Source organism: Bactrocera neohumeralis, chromosome 2 (genome assembly GCF_024586455.1).
Source record: "Bactrocera neohumeralis isolate Rockhampton chromosome 2, APGP_CSIRO_Bneo_wtdbg2-racon-allhic-juicebox.fasta_v2, whole genome shotgun sequence".
Taxonomy (NCBI): Eukaryota; Metazoa; Arthropoda; class Insecta; order Diptera; family Tephritidae; genus Bactrocera; species Bactrocera neohumeralis.
The window spans coordinates 66,671,198-66,694,378 of NC_065919.1; the positions used below are offsets into that span (position 1 = coordinate 66,671,198).

The window sequence follows — 23,181 nt, forward strand, 5'->3', positions numbered from 1 at the left end:
TTTTTTGGGTTGCGAGAGGAATTTTGTTTGTGGATAACTTGCAACAGGTAAAACAATTAATTCGGAATATTATTGCAATTTTTTGGATCAGTTGAAGGAAAAAATTCGTGAAAAAAAAACGAAAAAACCCTTTTTCATCAGGATGTGTGCCAAGAGAATTTTGACAAAGGCTAAAATCCATGAGTTAAAGTTCGAATTGTTGCAGCATCCACCGTATTCACCAGATTTGGCCCCCAGCGATTTCCATTCGTTTTCAGAACTCAAATCATGTATGCGTGGCAAGTGTTTTTCATCAAATGAGGAGGTCATTTCAGCTGTTGAAGCGTATTTTGCAGACCTTCCGGTTTCTCACTTCAGGGATGGGATCCACAGATTGGAGGATCGTTGCAGCAGGTGTATTAATGTTCAGGGAGATTATACTGAATAATGAAGTGTATTTTGAATCATAAAAATGTGTTTTTCTTATTAAAAGACAAAACTTATTGAACAACCTGGTATATAAATGAACCAATATCCGCAGTAAATAAGAAGTCATTCGTTTAAATTTTTCATACATGATTTTTATTATTTTTTTGTGATTTCTTTTTCTTTCTTTTATTATTTAATTATATCTTTTAAATTACTTTACTTAAATTTTGTCACATTTTCATCGCACTTTTGCATTTGTGATTGCCATTAAATTTAATATTAATCAATAATAATAATAATGATTTTCACTTACACGCTATTTCACATTTCATATTTCTTGAATTACATTTAATTTTTTTTTTTTTTAATTTTTAATTTTAGGTCAAAATTTAATTTTATTGTTTAATAATAGATTTTCGACTTTTTAACTATCAATATGGCCAATTACACTTATACATACATATAGCGTATTAATTACATACAAGTTTACAGTTATGTGCATAATTAACACACACACACTATCTTAGAATAATATACAGACACAGCTATTTTAGCTTTGCGCAATATTTCAATACCTACAGTTATTTAAATTAGTAAAATATATTAATTTTTTAATTGGCGGAAAATTTTCATAAATTAATTACAACTAAAAATGCTATTAATAAATAATACTAAATTTGCATAACATTGAATTAAATTTGGGGGTAAATAAAAATTATGTGTTATTTATCAGTTGGTTTTTTCACTTAAAGGAAAAATAATTTTTATTTACAAAAATATTTATTTTTAATTTTGTTTTGCAATTTTACAAAAGTTTACATTAATTGAAAACCAAGTTGCATTGCTTCCTATATTTTTTTATTTATTTACAAATTTTATTTTGTTTTATTTTTTTATTTGAAATATATCTATTTTAAATATATTTTAGTTTGCTTTAAAAACTAGTCTTTTACCACTTAAGCGCTTTTTACACTAACAATAATTTTTACAAGACTTACAGTTTTTCGGCTTTTCTTCGTTTTACTCGCACTTAACCGCTTCTGATTTACTTAGTAGCTGATTTTTGACTTTTTTCAACACATTCTTAGCATAAAATTAACATATTTAGAGCTTTTTATAAATTATAGATATTTTTACTAATTTTTATTTTTAGTTTTCTTTCGCTTCTTATTCAGTGCAGTTTTCATTTTTTCATTTGTGCTATCACTCCACAGTTTAGTTTTGTCCGCATTATTCTTTATTCTACAAATTATTTTTTACATATTTTCTTATTTTCTTAAATAAGAATATTTTTATTTTTTCTTACTTTTTCTTGCATTTATTTACAATTTCTTATTTTAATAAATTTAGTTTTGTTAAAATGTTTTTTTTTTTGCAATTTCAAATTGCAGTGCGTTAACAAATTTTGCTTTGTTGTTGTGTTTTTACAATATAAAATTTTTACTCCTAGTTATTTGGACGTTTATTTGCGCTTTGTCGAGCTTTCCTTACAGAGCTTTCATCATATTTCAATTTGGCGCTGTTAAGTTCTTTGTTGTTGTAGCTTAAATTTTGGATCTCATTTAAAAAAAAGTGAAGGAGGTTTGAGAAATAAATATATTTTTTATTACTTGTTTATTTGGATAAATAGCAAATTAAAATAAAATTCAAAACACTTTCAAAAGCAACATTTAGTATGAAGCTTTCACAATGCTTTCAGTAGAGTCGCATTTCTGAATGTAGCTGTACGTCAAGAAAAACAATTAAGAATAGTTTTTTAAGATGTGTCCATTCCTTGAGTGCATAAAAAAAAATACTTTTTGATGAATAGAAAGCTTTTTTTCTATTTTTTATGAGCTGTGTGTGGTTGTTAAACTTGAAGATTTTTTTACTAACTGCGAGTGCTTTAGAACTTTAAGAGCGATTTTTTTGGTTGAAACTTTAATTAAAAAAACCATTTAGTTTTCCTTAACATTTTCAATGTGTTTTCGTGAAAGCTGTCGTGAAAAGGAAACATAATCAAGAAAACGGTACCAAAATTGATAAATTTTAATTGTTAATAAAAAAAGGGTTTTTATAATAACTTTAATTTTCAAAAATAGTAAAGTGAAAGCTTCAATGCCTTGAAAAGCTTTTCCTTTGAAAGCTTTTACCTTGAGTGCTTTTTTTAGCTGAGAAAGTTTTCATAAGTTTGAAGGACCAATAAAACTTTAATTTGAAGAAAATTGTGAAAGCTTTATTGCGCTTTTGTAGCTCTCATTTCAAAATGTTTGTTTTGAAGAGGTTTCTTGGGGGTTTCTGTACTAAATTACGCTTGTGTTCGTATTTACATATTTTTGCGTAAATATTATGTACATATATTAACGTTATACATATGTACAGTTAGCACTATTTATCGTAAGCTATTAAAAGGTACTAAAATAAATAAGAATTGCACGCATTGCTGAATAGCTAAAATTCCACTAAAACTATTATTACTCTTTTGCAAATGGATATAAGTTTTATGTACTCAAACGAAAGAAAAAACAAAAAAAAATTAACAAAAACAAATAACTAATAAACAAAACAGAAAATAAAGAGTGAGCAAAATAAAAAAAAAAAAAAAATAGAAAAAAATAATAATTAAATAAAATAAAATAAAATTAAAAAATAAAAAAATAAAAACTAAGAATAATACAAATAATATAAACCAGAAAATTAAATAAAAAAATTGACGAAATCGAATGAATTAATTTAGTTATTTTAATTCATTAATTAACTTTTTGTTTATTTCTTTTTATTTTTGAATTAATTAATTTTTTAATTAACAATTAATTATTTTTTAATTAGTCGTTAATTTTAATTTTTAAAATTATTTTTTTAACTTTTTTTCGATTATTTTTTTCTTTTAATTAAAAGAAAATATAAAATAATTTAAAAAGATTAGCAAAATCGAATGAATTAATTTAATTATTTTAATTAATTAATTAACTTTTTATTTATTTATTTTTATTTTTTAATTAACAATTAATTATTTTCTAATTAATTAATTAAGAAATAAATAAGAATTAAATTAAAGTAATTAAATTAATGCATTCGATTTTGTTAGTTTTTTATAGAAAGAAAAAAATAAATCGAAAAAAGAGTGAGAAAAATTATTTTAAAAATTTAAATAAGAAAACAAATATTAAAAAAAAAAAATAAAGATATGAAAAATAAATAAAAAATAAATAATAAAAATGATTTCCATAATTACTTGTGTTAACCATAAAAACTGCACACTTTTATAACTATAAATATATATATATAAATATTTCTTCGCATAAATAAATTACAATAGGTTCTCAGCAGGACTTCTCTCAGTTAGCAACAACATGCACTATATACTAGTATATGCATTCATAGTTCTTTTCTTCAAAACTGCATTTACAAACACTCCAAAGCGCATCTGATTCCAAGTAAGCAAAACGCCAAATAATAAACTCTAACATTATGCTAAATAAACTGGCGCCAAGCACTTGTCTGTTCACCTCAAATTCTTCACATAACAACGACACATACACACACAGCCACGCCTCAAACAATCGTGTACACACCAACAACACAATTCCGCACTTGAGTTAATCCTTTGGCTAAGCCACACAACGCTGCGGTTTAAACAGTAGCTCAGACCGATCAGCGGCTTAGCCGTTCGTGAAATGGTTCGTTGAATGCAAAACACTCGAGAAGGTAAAGTACGAGCCCAAGCAGACGAAGCGCAATTAACCGGGCTTGGCTCATGGCAACAAGTGCAGCGTGACCGCACGGCTGAGAAGTGATCAAGTCCAAATTGTGTTTTCGCAATATTCAACGGTTTTTTGCTTGCTGTTGTAGACAATCTCACGCACAATTGAGTAAGTCTTGGTTGCAGATGAAACTCGGAATTCGGCATACCGATTTGGTGTTGATCCTTTGTGTGGTTGCTTTGAGGGTTCGGTGTTGGTCACTAATGATGTTGCACACCACTTGAGCAACCACTTCAGTTGCACTCATTAATGTTGGCGGCGACAGGATAATCCCGGTATTATCAACCAAAACCAAAACGCCTTGCAGTAAAGCCATGCACCATGGCTGCGCATGTGTAGGATAGTGTGTGTGAGAGAAATCAAAATTTTCCAGCAAAAATTTGTGTTTGCAAATATTTTCAAGTTCCTGTGTTGTTTGTTGTTCCTGGGCAAGTTGTGGTTGTAGTCAGTTGTAGCTTATATGTTTGTTGTAACTAGTATATTATTGCTGTTGGCTCAAGTTGTAGGCGTAGGCGCTCGGTTACGGCTTTTACGTTCCTTTTGGCTGCTCTTAGTCGCGTGTGGTTGTTGTTGTACAGCTAATTTATTTTACTTAAAGACTTTTTGGTTCACTGGTATATTTTGTGTTTGTATTTGCGCATGTTGTTGTTGTTGTGCGGTTTACCGTTAAACGCGTTGGTTGCGTGCAGTGTATGATTTGCATTACCGTTTTTGCCTTGTTTACTTTCAATTGAATAAATTATTATTCAAATTGTTCCCGCTCCATCACGTATAATCCGTACGCCAGGTGCCCTGCGAATGAGAAAGCGGTGCAAAATGCATGAATTAGTATGGTTTTGTACAGGCTTTGTTGTAGTAGCTAAGTAATAATTTAGAGAAACGCTGATTTTGTTGTTGTAGCTAAGTAATGAATTAGAGATATGGCAGAGTGCATTAGTTCTAGTTATTAAAAAAAAGTTAGTGAAAATATTAGTAATATACTTCTATAAAGGGCAAAAAAATTATTTTCCATTAAAAACTATAATTAAAAATTTTATTTTCACAAGCGAATACATGAAAAATTTTTTTAAGAAAATTTCATATTTTTAAGAAAAGTACATATGTATGTACATATATATTTTATATTATTTTTGTAATAAAATATTTTTAGCTCCTCTTTTCGCACAAAAAGTATGAAAAAAATGTATAAAAAAATTATTTTCAAAAAAAAAAATATATATATTTAATATATATATATAAAAAATTAACTTTTTTAATACATTATACATATATTTTTGTCAACAAAATATTTATTTTAATTTGAATTTTTGACGTTTTGCACAAATTAAAAAAAAAAAACTAAAAATTATATATTTCTTTAAACAATATGCAAATTATAATATAGTATATTATTATTTATGAAATGATTTTTTTAACGAAACTTTTTCAAACATATTTTAATTTATTAAACATTTTAAACATGAAAAAAACTTTTGGCAAAAATCGTTAGAAAAAAAATTATTTCATAAATAGTAATATATTATATTATTTTTTAAATATTTTTTTTAAAGAAATTTTTTATAATCTTAAAAAAATTATATATTTCTTAATTTTTTGTTAAGTATTATTTTATTTAGCATTTGTTCACAAAAAAAAAAAATTAAAAAAATGCAAAATATTTTTAAGAAATTGTCTGGAAAAATGTATTTACAAAAAAAATTGAAAATCATATTTTATACATGTTTTGAAAAAAATTATATGTTTTTAGAAAATTTATATTTTTTCATTTACTATATTTTAATTTTATTTAATCTAGTTTAATTTAATTTAATTTAATCTAATTTTTCTAATAAAATATAAATTAGATCTTCTTTCAATTTACATTTGTGCATAAAATTCAAATTTGTCAACAATTTTGAACAAAATAAAAAAAATATTTTTGAAAAAAGTTGTTTTGAAAATATATGAAAATTAATAAAATATAGTTTGCATATATTTTACGAAATTTTTACTTTTAATTTATATTGTTAATAGTTTGACATTATTATTAACAAAAAGAAGCTCATACATATATGTATTTGAAATAAGTTGTTTTGAAAAAATTTTTATTTTCTTAAAACATAATCAAATATATTTGTCATATATTTTAAGAAAGTTTTTTTATTTATATTATTAATATTTTGAAACATGGTTTTATAGATTTTTAATAACTTCAAATTTTAATCAAAACAAAATAATATCTATTTAAAAAAAAGGTGTTTTGAAAAAAAATTTATTTTCATAAAAAATAATAAAATATATTTTACAGAAATTTTTAAAAACATAATTTTGATTTTAAATATAAAATTCTATTTAAAATTTGTGTTTTATTCAATTTTTTTTTAATTTTTTGTGCAAAGGCTCTTTTTTTGTTAAAAAAAATTTAATAAATAAAGTTTAAAGTTGTTTTCAAACAACCCTGTGACTAACCACACCGGCTGGGTATCAAATTCTGCAACTCGTGCAATTTGCGAAAATTTCTCTTTAAATTAACTTTCTCTTGGCGCTTGCTCTCATTCATTTACATAATATATAAATAACACAGTAATAACCAACAACTGCTCTCTGCAATTATTTGGTGAAAATTTCTTCAACTCACCATCGAACCCAAACCAAGATGGTAAGGCTGCGAGTGTGGCACTACACCGCCACCCAGTGAACCGGCCGTCGAGAAGCCGCTCTGCAAGCCACCAGAAGCACCCAAAGCGCCCATGCCGCCAGTATACCAGCCGCCGTGCATATGCGCATGTGCGGGATGTAAACCACTGGAAAGATGGCCATGTTGCGCTGGAAATCAAAGAACAAAATAATACAAATTAAATACATATTAAATACATATCGACAAATAAATGGCCATTACAATGCGTGTACTTATTAAAAAATGTATGTGTGCTTATGTATTTATGTATATATGAATGTATGTACGTATGTATGTTTTTATTTATATACTATGGCATAAACTTATGTATTGTCAGTTGTTATGAGAGCAATGATTGAATTAAATTTAATTTTTTTGCTGCATGGCCAAAGGTGGATATAAAATTGTTAATTATTGACAAAAAAATTTGAAACATTTAATTTTTCCTTAAAATAAGTTTATGAATTAGATTTTTAGATTTATTTAAATTAGTTAAATTTAATATAATACAATTTATTTTAGTTTCATTTAATTTAATTTTAATTTATTTGAATTTAATTCCATGTAATTTAATTTTAATTTAATTTAATTTAATTTTAATTTATTTAATTTATTTTAATTTAATATAATTTAAATTTAAATTTAATTTAATTTAATTTTAGTTTTCTTAACTTTATTTTAATTTAATTCAACTTAATTTAATTTAATTTTTTTTATTTATTTATTATTTTATTTTTACTTTATTTCAATTCTTTTATTTTATATTTTGAAATTTTTATCTTTACATTTTATTATTATTTTTAATTATACTGAGTTTTGCTTAGCTCGAGCTTTTTAAGTAAAATAACGCTTTACTCACCCATCGAAGCTGGGAAACCGCCACCGAAACCTTTCGACGGATCCAGTGGTTTGAAATCGCCCATACCCAAGTGACTGCCAATGGGTAGACAGGGACCACCCAAGCCCTTCTTCTTTTTCGATTTCGACGACAATTTGCGATTACGCGTTTGAATGCCTTCCTTTTTCATCGTAAGTGGGCGATTCACCTGGAAGGAAAAGAGAAATAAGTTAATTATTAAAATTTGAAGCTGAAAATAATGTCATAAATAATAGCAATAAAATAAAACAAAAAAATTAAAAAAAAATTTTAAATTAAAAAAATTTTAAATTAAAAAAAATTGAAAAAAGTTAAAAAAAAAAATTAAAAAAAAATTAAAAATTAAAATTTTTTAATTAAAAAAATAAAAAAATTTAAGAAAATTAAAAAGCCGATTTAGTGCTAATATCGAATTCGTATAATGTTGTATAATATTGCTATAGTTTTTAATTTAAGAGTCTTTTAAGCTTACTTGACCTTGAAAATTGTGTGCAGAGAGCTATACACCCTCAGTTTATATGTGTAATGTAATGTATACTGTTATATGCATAATATACATATTTAATTAAAAAAAAAATAAATTTAAAAAAAATTAAAAAAAAAATTTAAAAATTAAAAAAAAATTAAAAAAAAAAAAAAAAATTTAAATTTAAAAATAAAAATAAAAATAAAAAAATTTAAGAAAATTAAAAAGCCTTTTCAGTGCTGTCGAATTCGTATAATATTTTTATATTGCTATAGTTTTTAATTTAAGAGTATTTTAGCTTATTTGACCTTGAAAATTGTGATAAGAGAGCTATACACCCTCAGTTTATAGTAAGAAAGGCTAGTAGTGTATACTGTTATATGCATAATATACATATTTCAGCAATTTTTTTGCCGCAAGTGTTCAATTCCATTTAGATTTATACACATGTATGTAGGTCGGAACGCATTTATTTGCATTTGCAGCCACCGCGAGCACTTCCGCTGCTGTCATTCTAACTTGCCATTGCACTGTACGCAAAGCTTACTCGCCACATTACATTGCGATATTTGCATATAAATATACACATATACATATATCTACACATACTTATATATGTATATATGTATATCTACATAAGTACCTATGACCGTCTCCCTAAGCTACTCACTGTCGCTGTCGTCGCTGCTGCTGAATTCTAGTAAACCATGCAATTCGCACTGTGTGCAACCGGGGAAAAAATGAAACATTACAATATTTTTACATGATCAGATAAGCGACGCAGTGTGCGATTATTTTGACTGATATCGTTTTCAGACGCTCTTACGCGGCTGCAGCGCAGCCATAAGTACTACGCCCTTAACGGCAAATAACTGGTAGGTAGGTATGCCTTAATGTAGTGAGCGCTACGCATATACCTAAACCAATACATACATATATGTATGTGTATAAGCCAGCCACTGCTTTAGAGCCAACCAACCAACCAGCCGGTCGAGCCGTGCGCTCGCCTCGCCTCTGCTGCCTGTGAACGCACCAACCAACGAACCGTTGCAGCAACCACCTTTGCCGCCACCTTTTGCTACTACTTTATTTAATTCTTCTTTTCATTTTATATTATTCCATTTTTTCTGCTGCTTCCTCTTCTACAACGCTGAGCTTCTAGTGTGTCGCTGCAGGACGATTGTACTACGTTAAGTGTATGTATATGGGTGTGTGCGTGTTTGGTGCGTTTGCATTTGTGTTTAAGTGTCTGCATATGTTACGCTATAGGCTTATCATTAGCGAAAAATCTGCGCTGATGTTAGAAATGCGCTTCATTGCGCTACAATTACAGTATTAAGTTACTCTTTATCAGCGGCAGCCATTGCGGCAGGGCAGGAGCGTCAGCAGGCTGTAGGGCGCACAAAAAAGTGCTCGCTTTTGCGTTGGGCGCTTTAGTGAGGCGGCTTACTAGCCGTCCACCAACCAACCAAGCAGTTAAATGTGTAATGGAAAAAATCAGCGTATCTTTCAAGTACCAGGGCGTGAATTACGTTGTTAAGTGGGTTTCAAGCTGCGATACTCATATATCGTTGCACAGTGGGTTATTTTGTGTTATGATTGAAATTTTTATCTTGAAAAATTATTTTTAGCAAATAATAATGAATAATTAAAAAATAAAATGATTAAAGCATCTTCAGAAAATAAAACTAAATGCAAAAAATAATTGTTATATTCGACTATCAGTATTATTTAAGAAAACATTTCAAGTTACTTCACTATAACACTAGCTTCAAAAATTATGAAAAATTGAACTGATCGAGAGAATTTTGAAAAAATTATTTATTTCTTTTTAGTTAAACGAGATTTGTTCTCAAAAAATAATTTTAATAATTTAATTGCATAACAAATTTATATTTTGCAAAGATTAAAAAAAGTTAATTTAAATAAAAACAAAATTAAAAATAAAATAATGGAAATTAAATATTTTTTGTTTTAATTTAAAAAATGAAAATTTTCAAAACAAATTTAAAAAGTTAAAAAATAAATAAAAACTTAAAAATAAATTTAAAAGGTTAAAATAAAAGGCGAAAATTAAATTTATTTTTAAGTCTTTATTTTTTTTTTAATTTTTTAAATTTGATTTGAAAATTTTAATTCTTTAAATTAAACAAATTGTTTGAAATATAAAATTTTGAAATCCAAATTAAAAAAATAAAAAAAATGTAATTAAAGTTAAAACCTATTTTGGTTTAAAAAAATTTATATTAAAAAAAGTAAAAATAAAATTATTAGAAACTAAAATATTTTTTGTTTTAATTAAAATTTAAAAAATTAAAATATTTTCTATTCAAATTTTGATAAAGCTTTTTTTATGATCAAAAAAAGATTAAAGATTAAAAAAAATTAAAAAAAAAAAATATTTATAATTGAAAAAATAAAAATAATCTAATAGATATTTAAAAAATTAAAATAAATCCAATGCAGAATGAACAAATTAAAAAAAAATAAAAATTAAAAAAATATGTACATATATACATATGTACATATATATAGTATATACATACATCTATATTCGTATGTATATATGTATGTAGGTGGATTACATACATATGTACATATTTTTTTAGTTTTGTTTTAATTTAAATTTAAAAATTAAACTATTTTTCAATTCAAATTTTGATAAAGTTTTTTTTTAAGATTAAAAAAAATTAATATAACATATAAAAAAATTGTTTTAAAATTAAAAAAAAAACAAAAATAAACTAATAGAAATTAAAAATTAAAAAAAAATCAATTCATAATTAACATATTTAAAAAAATCAAAAATTGAAAAATATATATTAATTTTGTTTTAATTTAAATTTAAAAAACTAAAATATTTTTCAATTCAAATTTTGATAAAGTTATTTTTTTAAGATTAAAAAAAAATAATTAAAATTAAAAAAAAAATTAAAGTTAAATTAAAATAAAATAAATCAGTAGAAATTAAATCTTTGTTTTAATTTAAATTTTAAGAATTAAAATATTTTGCAGTTTATATGTAAAAAATAAAAATTTAAACATAATTTTAAAAATTAAAAATTTAATATTTTTAAGTTTATGAAATCCGTACTCAAAAAAAAAAAAATAACAAACAATTTACTAAAAATTAAAACATTTTCAGTTTATGAAATTCAGTTTTTTTTTGCAAAATAAGTTTTATAGCACTTGCTCCACAGTGCAACGCAATGGTTTTACAAAACCCCAACTATTTCACAACTCTGCATTTGAGTATTTGAGCAATTGTTGTTGCTGCTGTACTAACAAGCAACCCAGCTGAATTTCTGCTCGTATTTACATACGTTGTTGTAATTTATGTAAAGCTACTGCATAGCATTGCAGTGAGCAACAACATGCATCGTTGCAATATTTTTCAAATGGCACAAATTTCTTATACAACAACAACAATAGCAAAACCAACAACAACTAGCACTATGCATTTCAACTACTTTTCAATAATTCTCTTTCAAATGGCAACAATTTCGCAGCCAACGCGGCAATTTGCTTTGTAACTAATACACAGTAAACAAGCAACAAAAATTATGTAAAGTCTTTGGTTGTTGTTGTAGTTGAAGACTATCACTCAGTCGCAAATAAATTGTATACAACGGAGTACAAGAGAAAACTACAGAAAAATCGAAATAAAAGTGGAATCCGAAAAATATCAAAGTATCATTTACATAAGTCGCCCATCGAGCCCCTTGAGTGGCAGGGGCAGGAAATAAGTAATAGTTGCTCCCTACTTCCGCACCATTACCAGCAGCAGTAGCTGCATATACGCAACAAATGGACTGCTTGCCGCATGCCGCTGCTCGGATGATGACAATTATTAGGGGCTCTTCAGCGGCACGGCTTTGTTGTATTGTGCGCATTGTTGCCCCGCTCATTGTTGCAATAAAAAGCGAAAGAGATTTGTGAAAAGGTAAATAATTGTTTGGGTAATTGATACTCTCTTTCAGAAGTAGTTGCGCGTATATGGGCGAGCTGAGGCACGCCGATCGTCGATCGCCGAGCGAGGCTTCGACGCTAAGTGGGCTGCTGTTGTGCATATATGTGGCAAAATCTGCGGCAGGATCAGCAGGAGTGGCGGTAAATGTATATACATGTTTACGCTTAAGTGTTTGTGTGTATATGTTTTCGCTTGACGCGTTGACAGTTGAAATTGCTACAATTTTCTGCTCAAACAATGCGAAGATCAAGCGGTAAACTGAAGAGCGGATTACTGGAAGAGCTCAAATACACACAAACACATAGATATATGGTATAAGTTGTTGTGTGAGTATGCGTAAGTGTATTCACGCATTTGGAAGATTGAGTAAAAGCAATATTGGCTAAGATTCTTTGGCTACCAGCTGTTTGTTGCTGCAATTCAGCATGCTTTTCCTTGCCATCAACACTCAATTTTTTCCACCATTAATGCACTAATGTTATTAGCTATTATGTTACGCTGTTATGCTACAGTTTCGTGTTTGTTTTTATGTTCACTGCATTTTTTTGCTTTGCTTAATTTTTTCGCCCGCCTTTTTTAACGTGTATGCTATCATTAACGCTTTTAAGTAATTTGTAAGTAATTTACACGCGATTTCTTGTACGGCACGAAGATGAGGGCGATGGAGAAATGCACTCTACATGTGAGGGCACATACATTTATAGATGAATCGTGTAAAGCATATACATATGCTAATATATTTTTATGATAAATTTTTTCATTAACATTGATAAGAAAGTTGTGTCTTGAGCTAAAAATAATGTGCGCTTAATGATTGTTAGCAAGATTAAGGGTTAAACGTTTGTAGAATTAGCTTCAGAAGCATTTAGTTAATGAAAAAATTATGCAAATTTACACTTATATATTTCGAGGCTTAAATATTTTCAACAGGTGCATCTATTCAGAACAGAAAAGGTTACAAAAAGATCGTTTTCTTTATTTTTATCGGTCATTTTCTATGGCAGCTATATGCTATAGGTGTCTGATCTTAACAATTTATTGGAATATTGTAGCGTTACTTTAGATAATAATCTGTGCTAAATTTTGTAAAGATATCTTCTGAAATTAAAAAGTTTTTCATATAAGGAGTCGAGCTCGATCGTTCACTTTTTATGGCAGCTATATGCTATAGTAGTCTGATCCGATGAATTCTTTTTGGCGATTGTAGCGATGCCTTTAGAAACAATTTCCGTCAAATTTTGAATAGATATCCTATCAAAAGAACAAGTTTTTCATACAAGGACTTGAGTTCGATTAGTCAGTTTCTATGGCAGCTATATGCTATAGGTATCTGATCTTAACAATTTATTGGAATATTGTAGCGCTACTTTCGATAATAATCTGTGTTGAATTTCGTAAAGATATCTTCTCAAGTAAAAAAGTTTTTCATACAAGAACTTGAGCTCGTTCGGTAGGTTTCTATGGCAGCTATATGCTATATATGTCCGATACCGGCGATTCTGACAAATAAGTAGCTCTTTAAAGAAAAAATGACATGTGAAAAGTTTCAACCTTAAACATTGCTTTTGTACTTGTAAATTTTGTAGTTTAAAGAACAAGAAAGGATATAGTTCAAGCAAGTTGATATGGGCGATTTAAAAAAATCTAAAATATATTATGTTGATTGGCAAAAAAGCTGAGTTTTAAAGGTTGTAAATTGTATCCAATATAGTGTCGGTTCTCTTTATTGGCGGATACAACACTAACGCGGATATTTTAGGTTAAAGGTATTTTTCTTTGCAGTAAGAAAATTGTCCAAACATAAAACAGGAACTCTAAATCAAAAATATCTGAAAAATGAACAAAGAAAGAACACTTCATTCTTTATGTATCACCCTGCCATTAAAAGTGTTTTTTACTTCGGGTGAGAAGTGCTTTTGTAAAGCAAAACGAACGACAGAAAGCGTCGCTCACAGCATATAAACAAATATTGTCGACATAAAAGCAAAACTAAGAAGACCAAAGCTAATTTTAACAAAAAAAAAGCATATTTTTGATTTTTTATTGGAAACAACAAATTTACAATACAACAACAACAAATAAATAATGCGCTAATTTGTCGAACATTATGTCAGCAAGCCACGGTTGCACTTCATTTACCGATCGCTACATTTCTGCCATACGCACACACATAAACACACATTTGCAAGCAAAGTCGACATAAATTGCAGCTTCATTTTGCTTGCCAATGCGCCCGAGTGACGGCCAGCGATGCGCATTGCATGCAGCCTCATTAATAAATTAAAGCGAATTCTTAATCGTTCAGCACGTTACACACATAAACAGCTACATATAAGCTAAATGAGAGCCTAAAGCTCTGCGATGCGATGCGGCGGCGCAAAAGTAGATCTGTTGCCGATTGCCGCAGGCCGCAACGCCGGGCTGCGTGATGGCGTTCGACACAGTTGAGGCCGTCAAAAAGATTTATGCATAAATTAAATGGCGCAAGCAGTGCAGTGAGAACACAACAACAGCAACAACAAACAACCAGGAGGCCTACAGCAGTGCAGCAGCAGCAGCTGGAGTGCGACCGCTCGATGACTTGATCGAGTGCGATAGCTGGGTTAGTAGTTGGCTCGGGCGGTTAGCTGTTGACTGTCAAGTTAATTTTTGACAGCCATGCACGCGACGGCATGCAGTATGTGTCTATGTGTCTATGCGTGTAGCAAGTGGCAAGTGGCAGTTTTATATACAAGCGCTACTGCAATGTTTTCTTAAGTGCCTCGTGTTGTTGTTGCCGCTACTGCTGTTGTCACTGGGTGGCATTCAGCAGCGTTCAGCGCATCCTACATTTACCATAAACGCTTTGTAAGCGCGCATGTTGCAACAACACAATTGGCTATACCAGCGCTAATTGAGCGCGACCTTCGCATAACTTAAAAGAAAATAAAAATATTTTTAAAGAAAAAAGTTGCTTAATTAAATATTTGCTTAACAAATAGCGGTGTTTTTCCCCTAGATTTGTGTTGATTGCTTTTTTACACGCCCGCTGGTGTTGGCGTTAGGAGTATGAGCATGCGCCGCTTGCTATGGTGAGCTGCTAAGTTAAGTAGCTTATTCGTACAATAGAAATGAATGAAGTCAATAAGAAATTATTTTCACAGACACTTGTATGTACATACATATGTATGTAGGCGTTCGTATGGTCTTACTCATGCGCAAAGGCACGCAAATCCTCTAATAATAAATCGATTGTGTGTTAAGTGGATTTTTTGTTTTTGTGAAATTAATATTTATTAATGATTTCATGGCCATTTAATTGACAAAAATTTGCAGAAAAGGGAAATGAAAACTAATTGAAGTTGAAAAAGTGCTTGAATTATTTATTTGAAAAAAAGTAGCTTAGCGCCGAGCTACCGCTACACTAAGCAATAATGACATAATCTCCAAATCTGCTCAGACAATTCGCCAACCAAAATTAATTTTTTGGTACACTCATACACTTATTTACCAGTCAATGTCAAGTATGGGCTTGCAAAATATTTATTCAAAATTACAAATATAGATATTTACGCATACATACATACATACATAAAAGTTGATATTTTTCTAAAGCCGCATTTCGCCGCATATTCGGCAATTTCTTATATCTAATATCGGATATCGAATTGTAATAACACGCTGTGATTAGCCGTGCAGATCATTATCAATACACACATACACATACATATAGTATGGATACAGTATATATTATTTTACAACGATTTTTACATGCTCCGCACGCACGCCTCTCTACCCTCATCTTCTCAAGGTAGGCCAATAACACCAACAACTGTGACAATAACTAGATATAATAATCGTTTGTCATTGTGACGCCATTGTAACCGTCTACCACACCGCCGCCGCCGCCGTCGCCGCCGACAAGCTGTGTGCCACTCGCTAACGCAACAGGACATGTGAGACAGGATCGTTCTGCTGCAAAACATTTTCAAACAAGTTATAAGCACTTTATACCTTTTACAGCTATACCTTGTACGGCATGGGTGTGTATGTCACGTAAAAGAGCTGCGTGTGCACAAAAAATATACAGTTATTTGAGACAGTCGCGCAGCAGGAGATCAATTTGGCAGCAAGGTGTTCGGATATTTTTTTTTTATCTCCACATTCTTTCTCAATTTCTATTATTACACGAAAAAGGATCTCATGCTCATTGTTTTTATTGTTGTTGTGTATAATCCAATAAAATGATATGTTTATTTTTCTTCAAAATAACAGAAAAGGTATTATATTTATTAACGGTTGATTGCTTACAGGTGTAAATTTTATGACAACACCTACACATATACATATTTATATGTTTGGATATACATATACATATATGTATATCTCCATACATACATACATATATGTACATATGTTACACATAACGTAAGGACACCTGAGCGCCTTCAAAGCTGTGCTTAGCTTTGTAAAAATGACTTTCCGTTGGCTAGTTTGTCTGATATCATGCACGGATTTAATAAGATTGAAAAACAAAAATAGTAATTTGCACAATTTTCGGGACTATCGGGACCGATTTCGGGATTATTGGAACTGATTTCGGGATTAATTGTAAATTAAATGTTAATATTTTAAATGGGGACCAATTACTAAAAAAGAAAAAAATTTAAATAAATAGTTTTCGGGACATCGGGACTGCTTTCGGTATTAACTGTTAATATGTATGTATAACTGATGAACGAATTAATTAAGAATTACTAAAAAACAAAAAAATATTAAATTTATAATTTTCGGGATTGTCGGGACTGCTTTCGGAATTAATTGTAATTACGGTAATTAAGAATTACTGAACAACAAAAAATTTTAAATTAATAATTTTCGGGATTGTCGGGACTGTTTTCGGGATTAATTGTAAATATTAATTGCAGTTGAGTGGATTAATGAAGAATTATCGAAAAGTAAAAATAATGATATGTAAATTTTTCGGGATTGGATTGACGGGACTGCCGTCTGGAATAATGGTTAATGCATATGTATGTATATTAGATATTAACATAAGAAAATTTTTTAAAGCATCCACTTCCTGAAATTATAAGATTGTCGGTTACTAATTTCGGGATTCGAAAGCGGGATTGATTGGACTTTAAAAACGTTAAACAAAATTTAAAAGTCAATGTTATATACATAAGTATTTATGTATATATGTATGTACATATGTAAATCTTGTTTTTAAAAATATGCATTTTAAAATTAGAAAAAAAACCCTGAGGTAATTTTTTTAGGAACTGATATGTTCTACAAAAATGTAAAAAGTTGTATCTTAAACGGTTGAAAAGTTAAGGCAAATATTTTAAATAAGAAACAGATTTTTCACGTGTCCTTTATATTAATCTAAAACTTTGAACCAACACCTTTTGAAAATTCTTCGTTAGAGGAATACTCTTCATCTGTCCCCATTAACCCATGAATACGATAGGCTAGTTTTTGGCTAAGTCTAATGTACATAAAAAAGCTCGTTTGTGAATATTATGAACGGATACATACATATGTATGTACATATGTACGTATATATACGAAAAGACTTTTTCGACTACCAATGTGCACATGTCTACTATTATATACATATATATATTACATACATATATATTTCGTATATGGCTGCAAAACCACAAATTCATTGGACTATATATTTAAATTACCAGAAATTTAAAATTACATAAAGAAATGTTTGCTTCCTGAATACTCTTTATAAATATCAAAGCCAAATATACTGCCGCACAATGTGTCCTCTGGCACTTCGGCAGACTGTCTATGCGCGTTATCAGATTGAAAATTGATTTGCAAAAATAACGGAAAATGTTAGCCAGGAATTGAAAATAGTCAAAATGCATGTCTGTATATATTCTTATAACATATGTATATAAATACATACAAAAAACCCGCAAATAAAAAGCGTAAGCTGCAGCGGCAAGCCGAGCGGCGATTTGGGTGGTTTGCAGCCAACGCATTTTTTGCCTTAATGATGTGACATGCAACCAAAATGTGCATTTGCTTTAATTTTATACACAAAGCAGTGCACATACATTTAACATACAAGGCACATAAAAATGCACATGCCTACATACAAGTGTTTGGCTTATCAGTTTTTTGCGATGAACATATTTCAATGTAAAAATATAATTTATATGAGAGCAGTGTTTGGCAGTTTGCCGCTCGCAGCGTGTACATCAAATGCGCAGAAGAAGTGGCAAATATTCAAATATATGCATTTTTCCAACTACTATTTCTTGCCTTTCAATTGGCCACCAGCCCATCTTGATTAGATGCCAATCAGCAGCATAGCAAATACCAAACGACACATTTCACTCGCAGCTCGTGAGCTCGTGTGTGTGTGTGCCTCTCAATGCTTTTGGCGCGCGCAAATGGGTGGGCCACCGCTGTGCCACCTATCCTCAATTGCACTTGTGTTTCTCCTTACAAAAATATATATGTATGTGCAGATGTATGTTAGCTATCGTTTTGTTTGTATTCGCGCATATCAGGCGGCAGCAATCCATCTGTTTCGCATCAAAATGTGTACAGCCACACATTAATACATAAATACTTGTATTTGTATATGTATATGTATACATTACATCCGTGCACCCTTTTAAATAAGCGCTTAGCATTCGTTCCCCCCTTTCGGTAGCGCGGGCGTACATTTTTGCGCTCGTAAATTGTCAGCTGTGTGTGGGCTCACACGTCTAATGTCTAATCTGATTGGCGATTTATGGAAATTTTGTTGCCTGCTAACTTATTAGTCACACATGCCCACATATAAACATATACATATGTAAATACACCATACATACAAATGTATGTGCATATGTTTATGCATTTATTTATCTATCACTACATGTTTTTGCATGTCCGTTTGCTGAAGTCACTCGTCTGCAGCGCACTGTTATAATTCAGTTCTAATGCACTCACACAACACTCACACTCGCGTGTGCTCATATGGCCGACACGAGTGCAGTGAGTTTCGCTTTGCGTGGTCATTAGTATGTTGGACATCATTTGATGTTGTTGGCTTTAACGACGAATCAACTAACGAATGGACATTGGTTTAGCGTTGATGGCGTTGCCGATGAAGTATGAGAATTGACGATGGGTGTTAGTTATTGGCTACTCACTTACTCACTTGCTGTACTTGTACATGGAGCATACGGTTTGTGGGTGTGAATTTATGTGTTGGTTTGATTTATTTTAAATTGTGCGCTGTGGTGAAAAAAAAACAAATGTTGGGATTTATGGACATGTGAGGTGTTTGCAAGTAGAAAAGCTAATGAAGTGTCGTTAAAGTTTAGAATATTGTTTCACTATTTTAAGGTGCTGATTTTTTATATCGTATAAAAATTAAAATTATGTAAAAAACTTTTCATATATAGATTTTAATTTTTGATGCGCTTTTAGTGTTGAAAAATTAAGAAAATTATTTAATTTTGCTAAGAATAATTGAAAAATTAAGAAATTTATTATATTATTTTTATAAATAATTTTAAAAAATAATAGTCGCAAATATTTTTTATTATTATTAATTAGATAACCGTGAGAAAGAAAAAATTCAAATTCAAACAAATATGATCATGAAAAAATAATAAAATAATATAAAAATGCCTTCAGCATATATGTACATATGTTTACTTAAAACACTTTAGAGCCAACAGTAGGCAGGTAGAATATTGAAGAAGAAATTACAAAAAGCAAGTAAAAAATAGGAAAAGTGAAAGCTAAAAAAATGTAAAAATGTCACTTGTAAACTTTTTCACCACGAAAGTGGTTGCTGAAATTTTTATGGCGCCATGTAATAACTCAACGAACTTTTTAGCCACCCCTAAGCTGTTGGTAGGTTGTTGCTACTAATTTCTTGTTTTGTTTTTCTTTTCAGCTAATGAATTTTTAATGTGCACTGATGCGAAAAACTTTCTGTTTGTTGTCGTGTTTTTTTCGCGCTTTTCTTATTAACACAACGGCGACGTAAGCAGGTACTAGCATGTATATATGTATCTACTAACGCGTATTTTTGTTTTTAAAATGCTCATTTAACATTCATGAGCGGTTTCAAAAAGAAAAAAGAAAAATATATGCATTTTCATCATTATCCACTTTATGAAAATTGAATTTCGCTTCCACATCATTGGCGCGACAAAAACCTCAAACACTGCCATCTACACCTCCGCAGCGCTACCAGCATGCGGCGCAGTCAATGCTATTACACATAAATTACCCCAATTTAGCCGGTAAGCGATTTCTTCCCCATTTATTTTCCAACGCGCGCCGCTTATCGCATCTTCACAGGCCGCACGGTGCACGCGGCAGCCCGTTGTTCGCCGCTTATCTTATCGTCAAACAGCAAACGTTGTATAGGAGAAGGTATTAAACGCACACACACACTTATATAAATACATGCCGTAAAAAGCAACAATAACAAGAACAATGCGACTTAATGCACAGCATCTTTAAATAATCATCAACAATTCATCAAAACGTTTAAGCGCCACGCCAAAAGCGTCAAGGGTTGCGGCAAGGTCGCATGATTGACTGCGCAACGTAGGCGGAGTACCGTTATATGAATATAATGACTGACCACGTTTGTTGTGTTTGCCACAAGAGCACTGCACCCGCCTGAATTAAGTGCAAATCTGATTTCCGTTTAAGCGATTTACTTCACACGCCGGTCGCTGGCGTGCACGCACGCTGGCCACTGTGTTCATCTTAGCGCTGCAACCCTAAGCGCATGTACATATGTATGTATATAGTAGGCATGTGCGTGCGTATGGGTGTCACTTTTAATCTCATCACATTTCCGTTACCCTGCACTTGATTTCCTGCAGTTAGAGCTAAAGCGCGTAGGCAACGCAAAATTTGGGGTTAGCGCAGCCACTTGCTCTACACAGTCATGTATACTTGTACATATACATATGTATATGTGGGAAAGCTCAATGAGATATATGCGTGTGTGTGTTTCTGTGCCAAAGCGCAAATATCGGTTTCAAACAAAAATGCACATACACTCATACCTACATACCAGCTTGCCCGCTAAATGGTGTGTGAAATCGCTGCCGCACTTAACGAGGGTTAAGCGCGCCACGCCATACAGTTTGACTTCCCGCTACCCAAACGTATATACGTGTATGTGTGAAACTTTTTGGCGATTTATTTCGTCGCTTTGTCATTGTTTTTGTAGTTGCGCTTGTAGTTACTACCATTGGCATTATAAACGATTTAAACGCTTATATCATTAAACTATCATCAGCGCACCCGCTGTGCCGCACCACTAACCGGCGCTGATACCGGAATTGCAGCCCCCTTCCGCTGCGTTTGGGCGTGTGACTTTAGAGAATTTGTTAGCATTTCAGCGTTGTTGGGCAAATAAATTCTGACAGGATTAGCATACTAATAAACACATGTAACGGCGCCTGTGTGCTTGCCGCGGCTGAGCGCTGTCATTTTTATTGCCGCCGCGCGCACTGATGCAGTCGAAAGCATATGCGGCGCGGATTAGCTTAGTGTATTAGCAGCTACTTGTAACGGACTTAGCTCCCACGAGAGCGTAAATGTCCAATGTTGGAAATAAACTTTTCGCTTTGCAGGAAATCAAGCGCGGAAGTCATTTATGTTGACAGTGTGCGCGTGTGGATGCGACAAAGTGTTGCCAACTACATAGATATGTTTGAGCTTTTTGTAAAAAGTCATTTATAACTTATCTGTTTTACTATTTTTAAATAAATTTGATTTCTGCACTTACATTATGCAACTTGTAGTAGAGTCCGCAGGCATTACACACGGGTTCGCCGCTGGCGTTCCGCCGCCAAAGTGTTGTCGTTGTGGTTTTGCAATTCGCGCATGATGTCCCCGCTCGCTTCGCGGCGCTTTGTAACGACTGTAGTGTCTGCAAGAGAAAGACAAATGTAAAAGTGCTTGTGAGTGCGTGTTTTTTAGAGGGTTTTGTTTGTAGCAAAAGGGTTATATCGTTAAGTCTATTTTGTTGGCTATAAATTAAGTTTTTGTGTAATTTTCTGTGGCTGCGTAAGCGAAAGAAACTCACAACAAACCACGATTGTGGTTGATTAAGCAATTCGCTGTATTATTTATTTGCACAAGGGAGTCGTACGAAATTAGTTATGTACGTTGGCATACACATATGTACATATGCATTTGTGTATATACATACATATGACAATTTTATATGACGAAGTTGTTTACTTGCTTAATTCTAAGTGAATTTTTACTGAATCGCAAATACGAACAATGCTTAATTTGTTTGTATTGTTGTTTAAATATGAAAAAAGTCGAACTTAAGAGTTTTTGAAATTAAAAATGTTTTATAACTACTATATTTAATTTTAAAAACTTTTAAGTTTTTGACTTCGGTACTCTCAATATGCATATTTCTGTAATTTTTTTACTGCAGAAAAATTTTATGAACCATTCTAAGTATTTTTTTGTTATTTTTTGTAATAAATTTTTTTTATCCATCTTCATATTAAAGATATATTTTAATTTAACTAATACATTTTTATTATGAAAATGTTCCATACAAAAATTTAATATATAAAAAATCAATTTTATGAAATTCATTATTTTTTCTATAAAAATTTAAAATGTGTGGGTGTAGAAAATATTTATTAACAATTATTAATTTATAGTTATGTTAAGGATTGCAAAAAAGAAAAAAAATATTTTTTTTAGTTTTAATGGTTATAGAAATATTTTTTATTTATTTTATAATTTGTCCACCTTGTTTTGTTTGATAATATTTTAAACGCAGTAATTAATTTTCATTAAAAATAGTTTAAAAAATGATGCATAAAAAATTAATTAATCGGTTCTAGACGAGAACCATTCACTTGGGGGTGGCCAGAAACGATTCTTTACATATGGCTTAAGCAGCTCAAGACTTCCGGTCTTAGACCAAGTATCTTCAGGATAGCCAAAAGACATCCGTTTTAAGGCGAGATAAAATGAGAAGGAGAAACAGGTTTGTGAGCTGGGTTTGGCACCTCGCCCAAAAAAAAATATTATCGTTGTTTTTTATTGTAA

General features: G+C 30.6%; 1 protein-coding gene across 2 annotated transcripts in view; it reads right to left on the minus strand.

Annotated features, from left to right (window-relative positions):
- Positions 1–4,231: 4,231 nt before the first annotated feature.
- LOC126766652 (GATA-binding factor C) overlaps positions 4,232–23,181 on the minus strand; it is a 136,844-nt gene continuing 117,894 nt past the window's right edge. For both annotated transcript variants that reach the window (XM_050484406.1, XM_050484401.1), the window contains exons 6-9: positions 21,887–22,030; positions 7,667–7,853; positions 6,769–6,956; positions 4,232–4,943 (exon numbers count right to left, since the gene is read on the minus strand). In XM_050484406.1, coding sequence (XP_050340363.1) covers positions 4,917–4,943; positions 6,769–6,956; positions 7,667–7,853; positions 21,887–22,030 — 546 coding nt within the window. In that variant the 3' untranslated portion in view covers positions 4,232–4,916. The remainder of the gene's footprint in view (positions 4,944–6,768; positions 6,957–7,666; positions 7,854–21,886; positions 22,031–23,181) is intronic.